Source organism: Nomascus leucogenys, chromosome 9 (assembly GCF_006542625.1).
Source record: "Nomascus leucogenys isolate Asia chromosome 9, Asia_NLE_v1, whole genome shotgun sequence".
NCBI classification, from domain to species: Eukaryota; Metazoa; Chordata; class Mammalia; order Primates; family Hylobatidae; genus Nomascus; species Nomascus leucogenys.
Window position 1 is genome coordinate 39,361,492 of NC_044389.1, and position 14,691 is coordinate 39,376,182.

At 33.7% G+C, this 14,691-nt stretch overlaps 1 protein-coding gene across 2 annotated transcripts in view; it reads left to right on the top strand.

The window, feature by feature from the left end:
* The window catches only part of TECRL (trans-2,3-enoyl-CoA reductase like), a 148,223-nt gene that overhangs the window by 77,284 nt on the left and 56,248 nt on the right, over positions 1 to 14,691 (top strand). For both annotated transcript variants that reach the window (XM_030818425.1, XM_003268415.4), the window contains exons 3-4: positions 8,611 to 8,655; positions 14,351 to 14,454. In XM_030818425.1, coding sequence (XP_030674285.1) covers positions 8,611 to 8,655; positions 14,351 to 14,454 — 149 coding nt within the window. The remainder of the gene's footprint in view (positions 1 to 8,610; positions 8,656 to 14,350; positions 14,455 to 14,691) is intronic.

Here is a 14,691-nt window from a genome sequence, read left to right on the forward strand (position 1 = left end):
TGGGCTGAGACAATGTGGTTTTCTAGATATACAATCATGTCATCTGCAAACAGGGACAATTTGACTTCCTCTTTTCCTAATTGAATACCCTTTATTTCCTTCTCCTGCCTGATTGCCCTGGCCAGAACTTCCAACACTATGTTGAATAGGAGTGGTGAGAGAGGGCATCCCTGTCTTGTGCCAGCTTTCAAAGGGAAGGCTTCCAGTTTTTGCCCATTCGGTATGATATTGGCTCTGTGTTTGTCATAAATAGTTCTTATTATTTTGAGATACGTCCCATCAATATCTAATTTATTGAGAGTTTTTAGCATGAAGGGCTGTTGAATTTTGTCAAAGGCTTTTTCTGCATCTATTGAGATAATCATGTGTTTTTTGTCATTGGTTCTGTTTATATTCTGGATTACGTTTATTGATTTGCACATGGGAGACTTTAACACCCCACTGTCAACATTAGACAGATCAATGAGACAGAAAGTTAACAAGGATATCCAGGAAATGAATGCAGCTCTGCACCAAGCGGAGCTAATAGACATCTACAGAACTCTCCACCCCAAATCAACAGAATGTACATTCTTCTCAGCACCACACCACACCTATTCCAAAACTGACCACATAGTTGGAAGTAAAGCACTCCTCAGCAAATGTAAAAGAACAGAAATGATAACAAACTGTCTCTCAGACCACAGTGCAATCAAACTAGAACTCAGGATTAAGAATCTCACTCAAAACCACTCAACTACATGGAAACTGAACAACCTGCTCCTGAAGGACTACTGGGTACATAACAAAATGAAGGCAGAAATAAACATGTTCTTTGAAACCAATGAGAACAAAGACACAACATACCAGAATCTCTGGGACACATTTAAAGCAGTTTATAGAGAGAAATTTATAGCACTAAATGCCCACAAGAGAAAGAAGGAAAGATCTAAAATGGACACCCTAACATCACAATGAAAACAACTAGAGAAGTAAGAGCAAACACATTCAAAAGCTAGCAGAAGGCAAGAAAGAACTAAAATCAGAGCAGAACTGAAGGAGATAGAGACACAAAAAACCCTTCAAAAAATCAATGAATCCAGGAGCTGGTTTTTTGAAAAGATCAACAAAATTGATAAACCACTAGCAAGACTAATAAAGAAGAAAAGAGAGAAGATTCAAATAGATGCAATAAAAAATGATAAAGGGGATATCACCACCGATCCCACAGAAATACAAACTACCAGCAGAGAATACTACAAACACCTCTATGCAAATAAACTAGAAAATCTAGAAGAAATGGATAAATTCCTGGACACATACTCCCTCCCAAGACTAAACCAGGAAGAAGTTGAGTCTCTGAATAGACCAATAACAGGCTCTGAAATTGAGGCAATAATTAATAGCTTACCAACCAAAAAATGTCCAGGTCCAGATGGATTCACAGCTGAATTCTACCAGACATACAAGGAGGAGCTGGTACCATTCCTTCTGAAACTATTCCAATCAATAGAAAAAGAGGGAATCCTCCCTGACTCATTTTATGAGGCCAGCATCATCCTGATACCAAAGCCTGCCAGAAACACAACAATAAAAAAGAGAATTTTAGACCAATATCCCTGAAGAACATCGATGCAAAAATCCCCAATAAAATACTGGCAAACCGAATCCAGCAGCACGTCAAAAAGCTTATCCACCATGATCAAGACGGCTTCATCCCTGGGATGCAAGGGTGGTTCAACATACGCGAAAAAGAAAACATGTTTTTGAAGCAGAATTTAATAAGAAAAATGACTCCTAACACTGTTTCTGACATACAATCGTGTGAATTTATTATGAAGTATAAATACCAGTTGAAGAAGAGGAAGAAAAGTTTTATATTATAGCAGGACAATGAAGGAATCTTTGGAGTGGAATTTGATGATTTAGAAGAGAGATCATGAGTGTCCTAACGCAGCAGTCCCCAACCTTTTTGGCACCAGGGACCAGTTTCATGGAAGGCAAGTTCTCCACACACTGGGGGTGGTAGGGAGTGGTTTCAGGGTGATTCAAGCACATTACATTTATTTTGCACTTTATTTCTATCATTATGACATTGTAATATATAATGAAATAATTATGCAGGTCACCAAAATGTAGAATCAGTGGCAGTCCTGAGCTTGTTTTCCCAAAACTAGACAGTATCCTCTTGGGGTGATGGGAGATAGAGCCCATTAGGCATTAGATTCTCATAAGGAGCATGCAACCTAGATTCCTCACATGCGCAGTTCACAATAGGGTAGGTGCTGCTATGATAATCTAATGCTGCCACTCATTTGACAGGAGCCAGAGCTCAGATGGTAATGCGAGTAATGGGGAATGGCTGCAAACACCGATGAGGCCTCGCTCACATGCCCACCACTCACCATGTGCTGTGCAGCCAGGTTCCTAATAGGCCATGGACCAGGACTGGTCTTTGGCCCGGGGGTTGGAGACCCCTGCCTTAAAGTATATTGGAAAATCTGAGAAGGTAAGAAGAGGTGGACCATCAGGTCTGATTAGTGTTTCTGCAAAGTAAAATTGGGAGGAGTGTCACTGAGTTAAAGGGTCCTGTGGAAGACTTACACAGCGGATAGTATCTAATGTAAATGGGGACATAGGTATGATGACCAGTCTTGCTACTTGCTTAGATGATGGTGGGTAATTCAATGAGCAAACGGTTACAAATTGTAACCAGTGAGCATAAATAAATAGTCTGGTTGCAATCGGTCTTCCTGCCCCACATAATTCTTGCTTTGTGCTTTGGATCACAAGCAACCAGCTTGTTGCTTTATGCATCCTTCCTTCATCCTATTTTTTATTGTATAATTCAGAGATTTTGTGCAGCTTTAAAATTTTCCATTTCTAGAAGCATGTGTTTGTTTTCCTATAGAAACTTTTTTCTGCAGTTGCTGATTATATTGTGTTAGAGCACTCTGTCTTTGTAAAAGTAAACTCTTTAGCAGTTGCATTGTTTTTCAAGGTCAGCAAAATTATAGACATTGATTGGTGCTGGTTTCAGAGTTAAACACTTTTAGTTGCTGAGAATGAGAGTGGAAACAGTTTTCTCATTTTTCAGATACATAAACACTATCATACATCTCGTACTAAACCATTAAATGTCTCACTGGCATCCTTGGTTTAATTCTGGCTTGATCACTTAATTATGTAGGTAGCATTTACAAGACTGCAAAGAAATGGTTTACAGAGAATAAAACGGTCCATTTAATCCCAGTGAAGTACTGTACTAAATGAATCATTTTTAACAAAATAAACCCAGCTAATTTAACAATATTAAATCAGCAGCCAGTATCTTTAGCACATCAAGGAAGAATTTTGGGTAATATTTGATGTTTATTTCTTAAGAAGAAGGACAAGAATTCATGTGCCTGCCCCTTTTCTTAGGTCTGTAGGCTTCCACTGTTTAGAAGGAGTATAACAATTCTAATAAAATAACATATTCAAAGTGACAATGCAATTTACACAGGACATTCTTTCATGCTATGACACTTCCTATTTAGCATTCCATTCCCAATTAATACTTCCTATTCCTTAATTTTGTTTTGTACATTCTTCCTAAATTTACAGGATGGTTTAAAGTCAAAGAATACTTCTCATTTTGTACATTATGGTTGTATATATTTTTTGTATATGTGCATACATTATTAGTAGTAATATAATCATATTGTATATAATCAAGTTATAAGATATTCTGCTTTTTTATATGGAATTATCCATATGCGTGCCAGAATTTCCTCAATATTGTTTTATTTATCTCATCATCTCATTCCTTTCTCTTGAACTCAATTTCTTTTTATCAAATTGGTCCCTTAGATGTTAATCTAATGATAGAAAGAAGTGTTCTAATGACAGTAAGTCTTGTTAGTCTAATTAAACTTGTCCTTATTTTACATTTTCTTTCAATAGTGTTTTATTTAAAAGCTATTTGGCCAATATCTTATATTGCTCTTTAGAACTCTTCTATTTGTTTAATTGCCATTCATTTGTTGGTAATATTTATGACATTTTTTGTTGTTTTTTAATCTGTTTTTTAAAAATATTTTTCTATTATTGTTTCAAACGGTTTAGCAATTATATGGTTACATCTAGTTTTCATTACATATATGTTCAGTATATATATCTTGCCATCATATGTCTTTAATTATATATCAATATATGTGTATGTGTACATTTTATTTTATATATCTATATAGTTATTTACAGTAATTCTTTAATATTTATCTTGGTATATTTTGCCAGTATTGGAAAACTCTCAGCCATCACATCATTCAATATATAGCTTTTTCACTTTTCTTTAACTTTTTTATTCTCACACTTCAGTGTCACATATATTAGAATCATGTACTTTTTCATGGTTCATCATGTATATATCCTACACCTTTCCCGTTCCACATATTTATCTCTCTTTGCTTTAGTTGGGATATTTTCTTCTAAATTCCAGTTCACTATTTTTCTCTCTACCATGAAATGATATCTCATAAACCCACTTACTATACTTTACAGTTCCAAAATGTCTGTTTCTTTCCATAGTTTCTAGATTTCCAAATAATTCTGTCTTGTATTTTATGTTTATATCAATCACAGTTATTCTTAATTGTGTATGAAAACTTTATCTGAATTGTTGGTGAATCTCTATAATACCTTTTTAATTTCCCCCTGGTTTTTCATCATGTCTTGTCCTCTAGCATTCTTCGTTATATTTTATTGAGGCCTGGTATTACATATGAAAAAATTTAGAGGTAATTATAGGGTCTGAATAAAGAAACGATCTCCTTCCAGAGAAGATTTACATTTGCCTCTGCCGGCAGTAAGGCTGAACTTTGGAGGTTACAGATCACTTTAATTCAAACAGGGATGGAGATGATTCAAAATTGGGCTTAATTTCCTTTAAGAATTGATTGATTTCTGATTCATCCTTATTTAAGGGTAACGACTGAAAGTGTGAACTTTTACCAGGGCTTCTCTTTGTGCATAAAGTTTGATTTTTGTCCCATTAGGCTCATAGGTGTGTGAAAAGCCCTGCTTAGCTTCCTCGCCTCTTAGCTCCTTCTTCCAATATAAACAGGTACCCTTAGGGGAATGAGGCTAAGGGTAGTTGCTGGACTCAGCTTTCTGAGCTTCTCCTGTCTCCCAGATCTTGGTTCCCTAATTCTTTTTATTTTTCTTAACCACTCTGTGGAGATTTTGATAAAATATTTTCTCATACTTTTTCAGTTGTTCTCAGCAGGAGGGATGGATGAGATGGAATATGTAGTTTGTCATTGCAATTAATGGACTTTTTTTGCTTATTATTGTGGATGCCTGTGAACATATGTTATATCATTTAATTTTGGTCCCTATTTCTTTTAATCTGTCTTTCATATTTTCTTAATCCCCTTCTGCTTTCTGACTAGGTTCTTCAGGCTCATCCTTTCATTGACTAATTCTTCTGTTTGTTCTGCATGACTACACTATCATTCCATTACATTTTAATCATAAGGTACAAAAGGTTTTATTTCAGTAAATTTTACTTGATCTTTTCTCAAAAAATCCTGTAGGTTTTTGCAGTACCATGTTTTTCTAATATTTTTGATTCTTTATTTTAAATCTTCCAATCATCTTTAAGTGATTTAGGTGACTTTCTATGAGATTCCATATTTCCAATGTTCTCTGGAGTTAATCTTATTATTTATCATGTCCCTGGACACTGTCTGATGGTAGATTAGTTTTTATATGATTTTTAAAACTTAAATTGTAAGTTTACCTACTTGAGGGTTTTAAGCTATGTTACCTAAACTGCATGGATAGTCCTCCAGTGGGTTATTTTTCCTAGGGCCAGATGTCCCAGAAGTATTACAGCTTGAGACCACCATTAGTGGAACACTACTAAAGTTTCAATAAAAGTATTCCAAAAACCTGACAGTAATATTATAATATATACTTGAGCATCAAAAGCTAATATGGAACCAGTGGCTGTTTACAAATTCTCGGGAGATATCTATTTTCTATCTTTGAACAGGCAGAGATTGACATATTTTACCTGTACTGGAGGTGAATTTCTTTCTAGTTCTCTCTTTTAATTAAAGATGTTTATCTGTGCATGGGAATCAATACCAACACTAGTACTGGCCTAGGCTTTATATAGATTCCCAATGTGCAAGAAAACCAAATAAATTGTGTAAACCCCAAAACTTACTGAATTGTTTCTCATGTTCTTGATTATTTCCTATAATTGGGTTTTCCTTTTTTGTCTTGTGATCTCTATGCATAAAAGTTATATTTTATCTAAGAATAATAGTTATATGCAGTGTCTATATTGCCAGAAATAAAATATGTTCATCTTTAGGATGTGGTATTTGTTTAGAATAGAATTGCCATTCTTATTATATTGACTGCATGCTTCAACTTTAGTTAATAACAAATATAATTCTGTTTTTCTTGACAACTAGAATGTTTTCTCCCATTAATCACTTTATTTGGGGGGAGGATCAGCTATGGTCTAACATGAATTCAGTGATATTCACCTTTGTTATTTCTTTCTATGGGATAAAGTTTTGTGATTAATTAAACTTTTATTTGTGGTGGAGACAGAGTCTCATTATATTGCACAGGCTAGTCTTGAACTCCCAGGGTCAAGTATTCTTCCCGTCTTGGCCTCCCCAAGTGTTGTGATTACAGGTGTGAACCACCACACTCAGCTGATTAATTAAAGTTTAACATTAATGAACATCTTTTTTACTTGAGATATATTTTACTCCTATTATAATGTTAACACCACCTTACAGGCTATCAACATTTGAACAATTGATCAATATTGAATTAAATTTCTACATGTGCAATGACCATATATATCCTGTCAATCATTAAGTATCCTTAAGAGGTCGCTAATGTTCTGTTGCAAACAGGAGCTTTGTAAGGTCTTAGAATTACAAGAGACAACATTTAATTCATTTTAGTGTTCATATTTCAGAAAATAGACTGGCAGGTTTTATTTCTGTAAATCTGTTAAGACTTCCAGACACTTCACAGTTCTTCTAACATTGTTGCATTCAATGCGTAATCAGGTGTTGCTAAGCAGCACATTATGACTTTATTATTTCAGGTAGCATATAAACATATTTTGGTTACTTTAAGCCATGATAGATGTTTCTCTGATTTTTTTCCTCATTTTTAGTTTTTCCTTTTTCTCCTTCCTCAACAGTACAGAAAAATAGTAAAGTAGAACCCTCAGTTTTCCCTTATAAAATAGAATAAGAATTTTATGTATCATTCTGTGGACTTTCAACATTTATTGTACTATATTCAATCTTTCAAATATTTGTTATTTAAAAAGTACTAATAATTGAGTATATTAATTTGACTTTTCATATCATGGCTATATTTTGGGTATTTATTTATTATTATTGTAAATGCATTGAAAAGTTGTAATCAAAACGATATAATTTTTAACCAAATAACATTACTTGGCTATAGAAAGTCATGGAGCTAATTATCTCTAAATAGCATCTCTCAGCTATGTTTTATGTTTTGATTTACTAGTTTTAGGAAAATAACATACTTTCTAGATAGTTAAATTTACTTCAGTGTATGCATTTACAATACCCACACATAATAGACTTTAGAAGGTAAAAGATACAATATATTCTTAAAATTACCCACATACATTTTTCATCCGACCTTCCTTTTACACTTTTCTTTCAACTAGTAATATATTACCTATGAATAGAGGCTCTGTCCATGGTTTCTCATTTCCATGAAGTACTCTCATGCCTTTCTAGTCCTGAGTCATCTCTGCTTTCTCCCATGAATGTATTGAAAAAAAAGAGAATTGTGGAAAATTCCTTTAAAAATACTCTTTTAAAAATTTATTATATGTGTGGTAAATTTGTTTAAAGTTTAATCTCAAAGTTAAGAAGTAAACTTTTAATGGAGACTTTAAAATGATGGTATAGAATTTATTTTAAGATAAAGTTATATTCTGATAATTGTGAATCAACTCTTCATTATGGCAGTGTATAATAAAGATGATTTGATTTTTCTATAGAGATAGAATTATTTAGTGCTCTCTTTATTCCTAATGGTAGTACAAAGAGAAAATTTCAAGTGATGCTTCTGCTATGACCAATAAACGCATAATATTAAAAGTCAATGATACATATAATTCTGATAGACATCTTAGTATTTACTCTTGATAGAGAAAATAACCCAATTTCAGGTGCAAATATTAGATGAATTTTAAATGAGATTAAAGTTCCCAATTTTAAATATGTTCCAGCTTTTTATTGATGAAAAACTTACATAGACTGAAGTGTACAAGTCATAGGTCATACTATTTGATGCATGTCCAAAACCTGAACGCACTTATGTAACAAGCCCCGAAATAAAAGAGCAGAAATTGACCACTTTTAAAGCTTTCCTCATGCTTTCTCTCCATCACTATCCATCATTGCTGGTCAGCAACCTACAAAAGGTAACCACTATTTCTATTTCTGACACTAGATAACCCATTTTATTTACTTCCTAGATCTAAATTGTCTTCCCATGGAAACAGTTAGTTTTATAAGCTATAGTTACACTTTTTCTGACAATTAAATGTTATTTTTCATTGAATAGGTCCAAAGTGGTACCCTTCTCGAGTTGGTCTGCAGCTAGAATGTGGTAAGAAGCATTTTTCACTGGTGTGTTTATTTAATTTATAATCCTTTTTCTATTTTCAAAAGCTGACATTCACTTATCACTCAGTAAATATACAAATATTAGTATTATTTGATTGATTCTCCCAACAAACTAGAGCTCTACTTTTATAAATGAATAATTTAGTCTCAAATAGATATTTTTTACATATTCACTGTCTGTGAGTTTTAGAAGCAGATCCTGAAACTAAAATATTTTTGTCTGTGAAGCTTTAACTGGTCATCTGTGAAGCTTTAACTGGTCACCTTCTCGTTCTACTGCCCCATAATATATTCTTAAGGTTAATGCTTAGCTTTTTCAATTTTTTCTTTTTCTTTTTGCTGTTATAAAGCAGAGCAAGTGACATAAGGAACAAAACTAATGAATTTGGAGAAGAAGCATTATGCCCACTATTAAACCTCAAATTTCTCAGATTTTTAAACCCTATGATCTCAAGAAATTTATCAATAAATGCACTTAAAAATGGCTCCTACCAGTAATTACTGTTACTGACACTACATCAACTTTATTTTAAATTTGGAGTTTTAAATTTTAATGAAAGCTGTGGGTAGCATGTACTTTTTTTTAGGATAGAGTGAAAAAGCCTTTAATAGTAAATCTATTCCTCTTAAGGAATTTCAATCTCCCAATTTTTCATAAATAATGAGTTGAATTTTTTTTTCTATTGCTTTGCCTAATATTTAGGTTGTCCTCTCTTAGGTATTACATGCACTTAAAGACAAATGATTATTTCTTTGAGTCTCTCAAAACTGTTATGAGTGTTTTCACTGCTGTCTTAAACATTTAATCTTTCTCTGAGACCTGTATGTTCAAAACAAAGAAATATGCAAGATTTCTAGGAGCCGCACTTTTTTGATTCTCTCAAATTGATTTTTGCTCAAATGTTCAAGACAAATTCCCACCTACCTAGAGTTTAAGAAAGAAAAATTATTGTCTCATCTATTTTTGCCTTCATAAGGCCTAGCACATGTCAGCACATAAGTGCCTTTCAATACATGGATGTTGACATATACGAAATGAAATTGACTCTTACACAAAGAAGCCTCAAAGAATGTCACAGACAACATTGTCAAATGTAACTTCCATTTGAAGGACACTGTAAGACACTGATAAATTTCTGTTAGTTCACTGTTCTGGTGAATATGACATATTCCTTTTCTCCCAAATTTATTTACTTAGTTGAGTGTACCGGGATGGGGTGTGAGATGAGTAAAATATAGTTGTCTAAGTGTCCATAAAAAGAAATGTAATGATGTGTTTGAAAGAAAAGTCAATTGATTTAATGAGATATGGTACAAAGAAATCAAAATCCAAAGCTCATTTGGAGTGACTCAGATTTCTACATTTGATTGACTCTCATACTTACTTGCCTACAGGGTCTTCTTTTATATGGCAGAGCTAAAAAAAACACTTAAATCCTTTTTAAAGTGTTAGAGTTTGTTTGTTTATAATGCATATGATGATTGGCACAGGCTAGTTGCTCCACCAATCTTAGTCATAACTATTAATATTAAGAAGAACAGAAGACAATACCAAAACAAAGCAGGGTCTTAGTATTTATACGTTTGCTCCCAAAATATACTTACTAGAATCGTTGATCTTATATGAATATTAGAGACTTCTATAGTTTCCTCACACAAAAGAAACCTTTAAAACACAAATAAAATAGAAGCATTGATTTTCATGGGTAAAATTTTAACCAGTTCTTTAGCTCTGCGTCTCTGCTGAGCTGCGCTATATTTAGCTGAACTTGGCTAGGTTCATGCGTGCAGCTGCAGTGAGCTGCTGGGCTGTTAGGGAGTGATTGGTCTACAATAACCACAACTTTCATGAAATTCCCTTTGTTCTATGTGGTCTCTCACCCCTCAGCAAAATAGTTTGGACTACTCACAAGCTGGGAGTAGAGGTATAAAAATGAGCAGAGGTACTAAAGAATTGTTGAAGCCCAGGTTTGGAACTAGCAAATGATCGCTTGTCCTGAAAGTCACTAGTTAGCCCATATTCAAGGGGTGGGAATATAAGGACAGCTATCACTGAGAAGAACTACAAAGTCATACTGTATATGGTGTGCATATGGTGAAGAATTTCAGCAATTTTTACAATAAATCTGTCATATAAACTGGTAAGTAAAATATTTTCTATATTCCTACCTTTATTAATATGCTTTATAATGTCCTGGAAGGACTGGGAAAATTCCTAATGTTTAAAATGATTGGATTTCTACATAGAAAAAATAGGTTTTTTTTCCATCACTGTTTCCAAGCAATACATCAAAGCTCCATCCACATCCTTTATACAATAGTCTTGACAAACCACTAGGTTTGTTGTGTACCCCAGTTCCAGGCCCATACTTGGGAGGGAATATCCGAAGACCAGGTTGTGTTTGTGTTAATTTGGTCAGGAAATTCAGGGCCCTTAAGTATGATCTAGAAAGATATGTCATGGGATCTAGTTAGGCATGTCCTGTCCTCTTGGCCCCACATATTCCTCTCCCTTTGATAAGGGACATAATCATGGAAAGCCGAAGACAATGGTTCCTTTTTCTTGAGTCTGAACACTATGATTAATGATACATCTAGATTTTATCAAGTCATTTTTTCAAAATCTCATATTGATGGGACCACATTTTAAAAACAGAATGCCAATGATCTGTTCTTTGAAGTTGGCAAGGATGATAGAAGGGTAGAAACTAACCCCTTTTCTAAGGGTGCTAATAGATGTATATTGGAAACATATTTTCAGCACACTTTCAAGTGATACAAAGCCAGCTGAATTTTTTGTCCTTCTTAACATTTTCTTGTCTTATACATAATTGTCATAATACTACTGACAATTTTGATATCAAAGCCTTCAACTTGATCCATATTGCAAAAGTTTTGTATCGCTATGTAACAAATTTACACAAATTTAGCAGTATAAAAAACTATCATTTATTGGATTGAAGCCATATTATGGCTTGATTCTCTGATTAGGATAGTATAAGACTGGAATCAGAGTGTTGACTGAGCTGAATTCTTATGTGAAGACTCTTGACAAAAAGCCACTTCCATCTTCTTTTGTGTTATTGGAAGAGTTTGTGTTGGAAATGCTTGTTCCCTGTTGCCACAAAGAAATAGCACTCGAACATAAATTTAATTCTCTCAGCAAGGCAATTATTACTTTCTACAGAAAGGGTGCTCATCACAGATGGAATAATGGCGAGAGCACCCTTTTGCATTTTATGTTTGTTTGTTTGTCTGTTTGTTTGGTCTTTGCAGTTGCATGAGAGAAGTTCCTGTGTTCTTGCTGGCTGTCACTTCCTAGAGGTAGCTGTCTTTTCTCAAAGGCCACTTGTATCCTTGACATTGACCTTCTCCATCTTCAAGCCAGCAATAGCACAGTGAATCTTCCCAATGCACTGAATCTCTGAATTCCTCTGTCTCTGATTTCTGCACACAGATTGTAAAAACTCATACAATAAATCAGTACTACCTAGATTATCCCATTTTTTAAAGCCATGCAATATAATCAACACAGTAATAGTCTATCATATGCAGAACCTCAGGGATTATACAGGGAGCAGAAATCCTGAGGATTATCTAAGAAATCTGCCTACCACACATGTGTTCTTAGGTAAACACAGGACTACGTTCACATTTTCAAAGCAATACTAAATTATATGTAATTATGTATATATATATGTATTTTACAAATAGTAATCAATTTGCATGAAATTTCTAAAATATAACTGTGAAATGGTTTCCAATAAAGTACCCAGAGAACCATATACATTAACATGACCACCTGAGTTATCTGGCTGTTAAAAGTGGATTTGTCAAATTTCTGCCTTCAAATGTAGTATACAATAATTGTATATTTTTCATTTCCTCTTAAAAGACCTTTAATTATAAATGTAAGTAGATATTTTGGATTCTGAAAGATCATCTAATGGCAGATGCAAATTAACATTTTTTTATTTATTTCAAAAATAGAGACTGGAATGATGCCTTTTAATGATGTAGATAATATAAATCACAAATAACATATGTTAAGTATAACAATAATAATAACAAGAATAATAGGATTATATTTGAGAGATTAATCCATTTTTGTATATGAGCTCTAGTCTACTCATTTTTCTTCCTGCTTGGTATACATTTCTTTAAATAAAACAAAATATTTATCTCTTACCTTATTAAATAATATTTAAGTTTTTTCAAATATTTTATTATAAATAATGCTTAAAAAGATTTTTTTATATATCTTCCCATATACATATTCCAGACTTGTCTGATGGTTATTTTTAAGAATGGAGTCAATTATGTTTATTTTACATCTATCTTATGAGTAGCTCCTTTCAGTAACCTTTGCTATATCTTTGTCTTACTATGTCTAAAGTCTGTAATACTGGAAACCTTAGTGTGTTTTCATTCCTTTCTTTCCATGCTGAATACACAAACAATTTCATGAAGCCCCATGGTTTTAAATGTTAATGACTTTCAAATATCTACACACACTTCTACCCTGCTGCCTATTTGTCAGCTCTTTCTTGAATGTCTAAGAGATACCACACACTTAAAATACCTTAAGGACTCTTCATTTTTACCCTCAGATCTTACTTTTTCTGTACTCTTCTTCATGTCAGTTAGTGACATTACAATGCACTTAAGTACTCAGGCCAGAAATCTAACTGTCTTTACCTCACTGAATCTTCTCCTTTCAATCAGTTTATCAAGAAGTTGAATCTAGGCTATGTTCAAAATATATTTACAATTGATACATTTTAACATTTTCGCCAGTACCACCTTAAGCCCAACAAACATCAGCTCCAGCTAGATTAATTTTAAATGTCTCCTAAATAATCATCTTGCTTCCCTTCTTTCTATTTTTCACACAACATCCAGAATATATTTCAAAAAGATAAATTATGCCATTCTCCTGGTGCTTTGGAGGGACCATTCATCTATCCACCACTAATTTATGCTATTATAAAATCATTTAGAAATTAGTTGAGACATAGTTCTACTAACACTCAAAATTATACTTTTTGTTGGTTTGTTTTGTTTTCATTTTGAGGCAGGGTCTCACTTTGTCACCCAGACTGGAGTGCAGTGAAGCGATCACAGTTCACTGCAGCCTTGACGTCCCTGGCTCAAGCAATCCTCCCACCTCAGCCTCCTGAATTGCTGGGCCTACAGGCACACAGCACCACACCTGGCTAATTTTCTTCTTTTTTTTGTAGAGACAGGGTTTCGCCATGTCACCAAGATGGCTGGAACTCCTGGCCCCAAGCGATCTGCTCACCTCAGCTCGACAAAATGTTGAGATTACAGATGTGAGCCTTCACACTCGTCCTAAAATTACACTTTAAAAAAATTCCTGTATGTTATTCGTTTAAGTCCTAATATGACATGTTCTCAGAAATAATAAGATAGTAACTAATGGTAGTCTAAACTTTGGTTAGATGGTATTGGGAAACCACTGTGCATATGAAAAGTTGCTAGATATATGTTATAAAATGGCATTGTTCACATTTTGTTTTACTTTGAAGATTTCTTGTACATTGTAATTTCCACATAAAATTAATCGTTAGCTTTTACTGATTTTACACTAAGAAATTCTTTATCATTATGCTAAGAAATTGTATTAAAATAACATTTTCTTGTTATTTTTATTTTAGGCGGGCCTTTTTTGAAGGACTATGTTACCATTCAAAGTATTGCAGCTTCCTCCATTGTCACACTGTATGCTACAGACCTAGGTCAACAAGTCAGTTGGACCACAGTAAGTGTTAATTTGAAATGTAACATACATGCCTCATATTTTGCTCTAAATAATTCATTGACAGACTAATTCTATCAAATAAACTCATAGCAAAACAAAATGTACTGAATGGCATTTTTAATTTTCTATTCTTACTATGACCAGTGGCCAAAGTTCTACTCAAGTATTGGAGCAATAGAAAACCACAGTTTTGAAAAAGGAAGATGAGTTCCTTTTTTTTTTTTTTAATGTCGATGC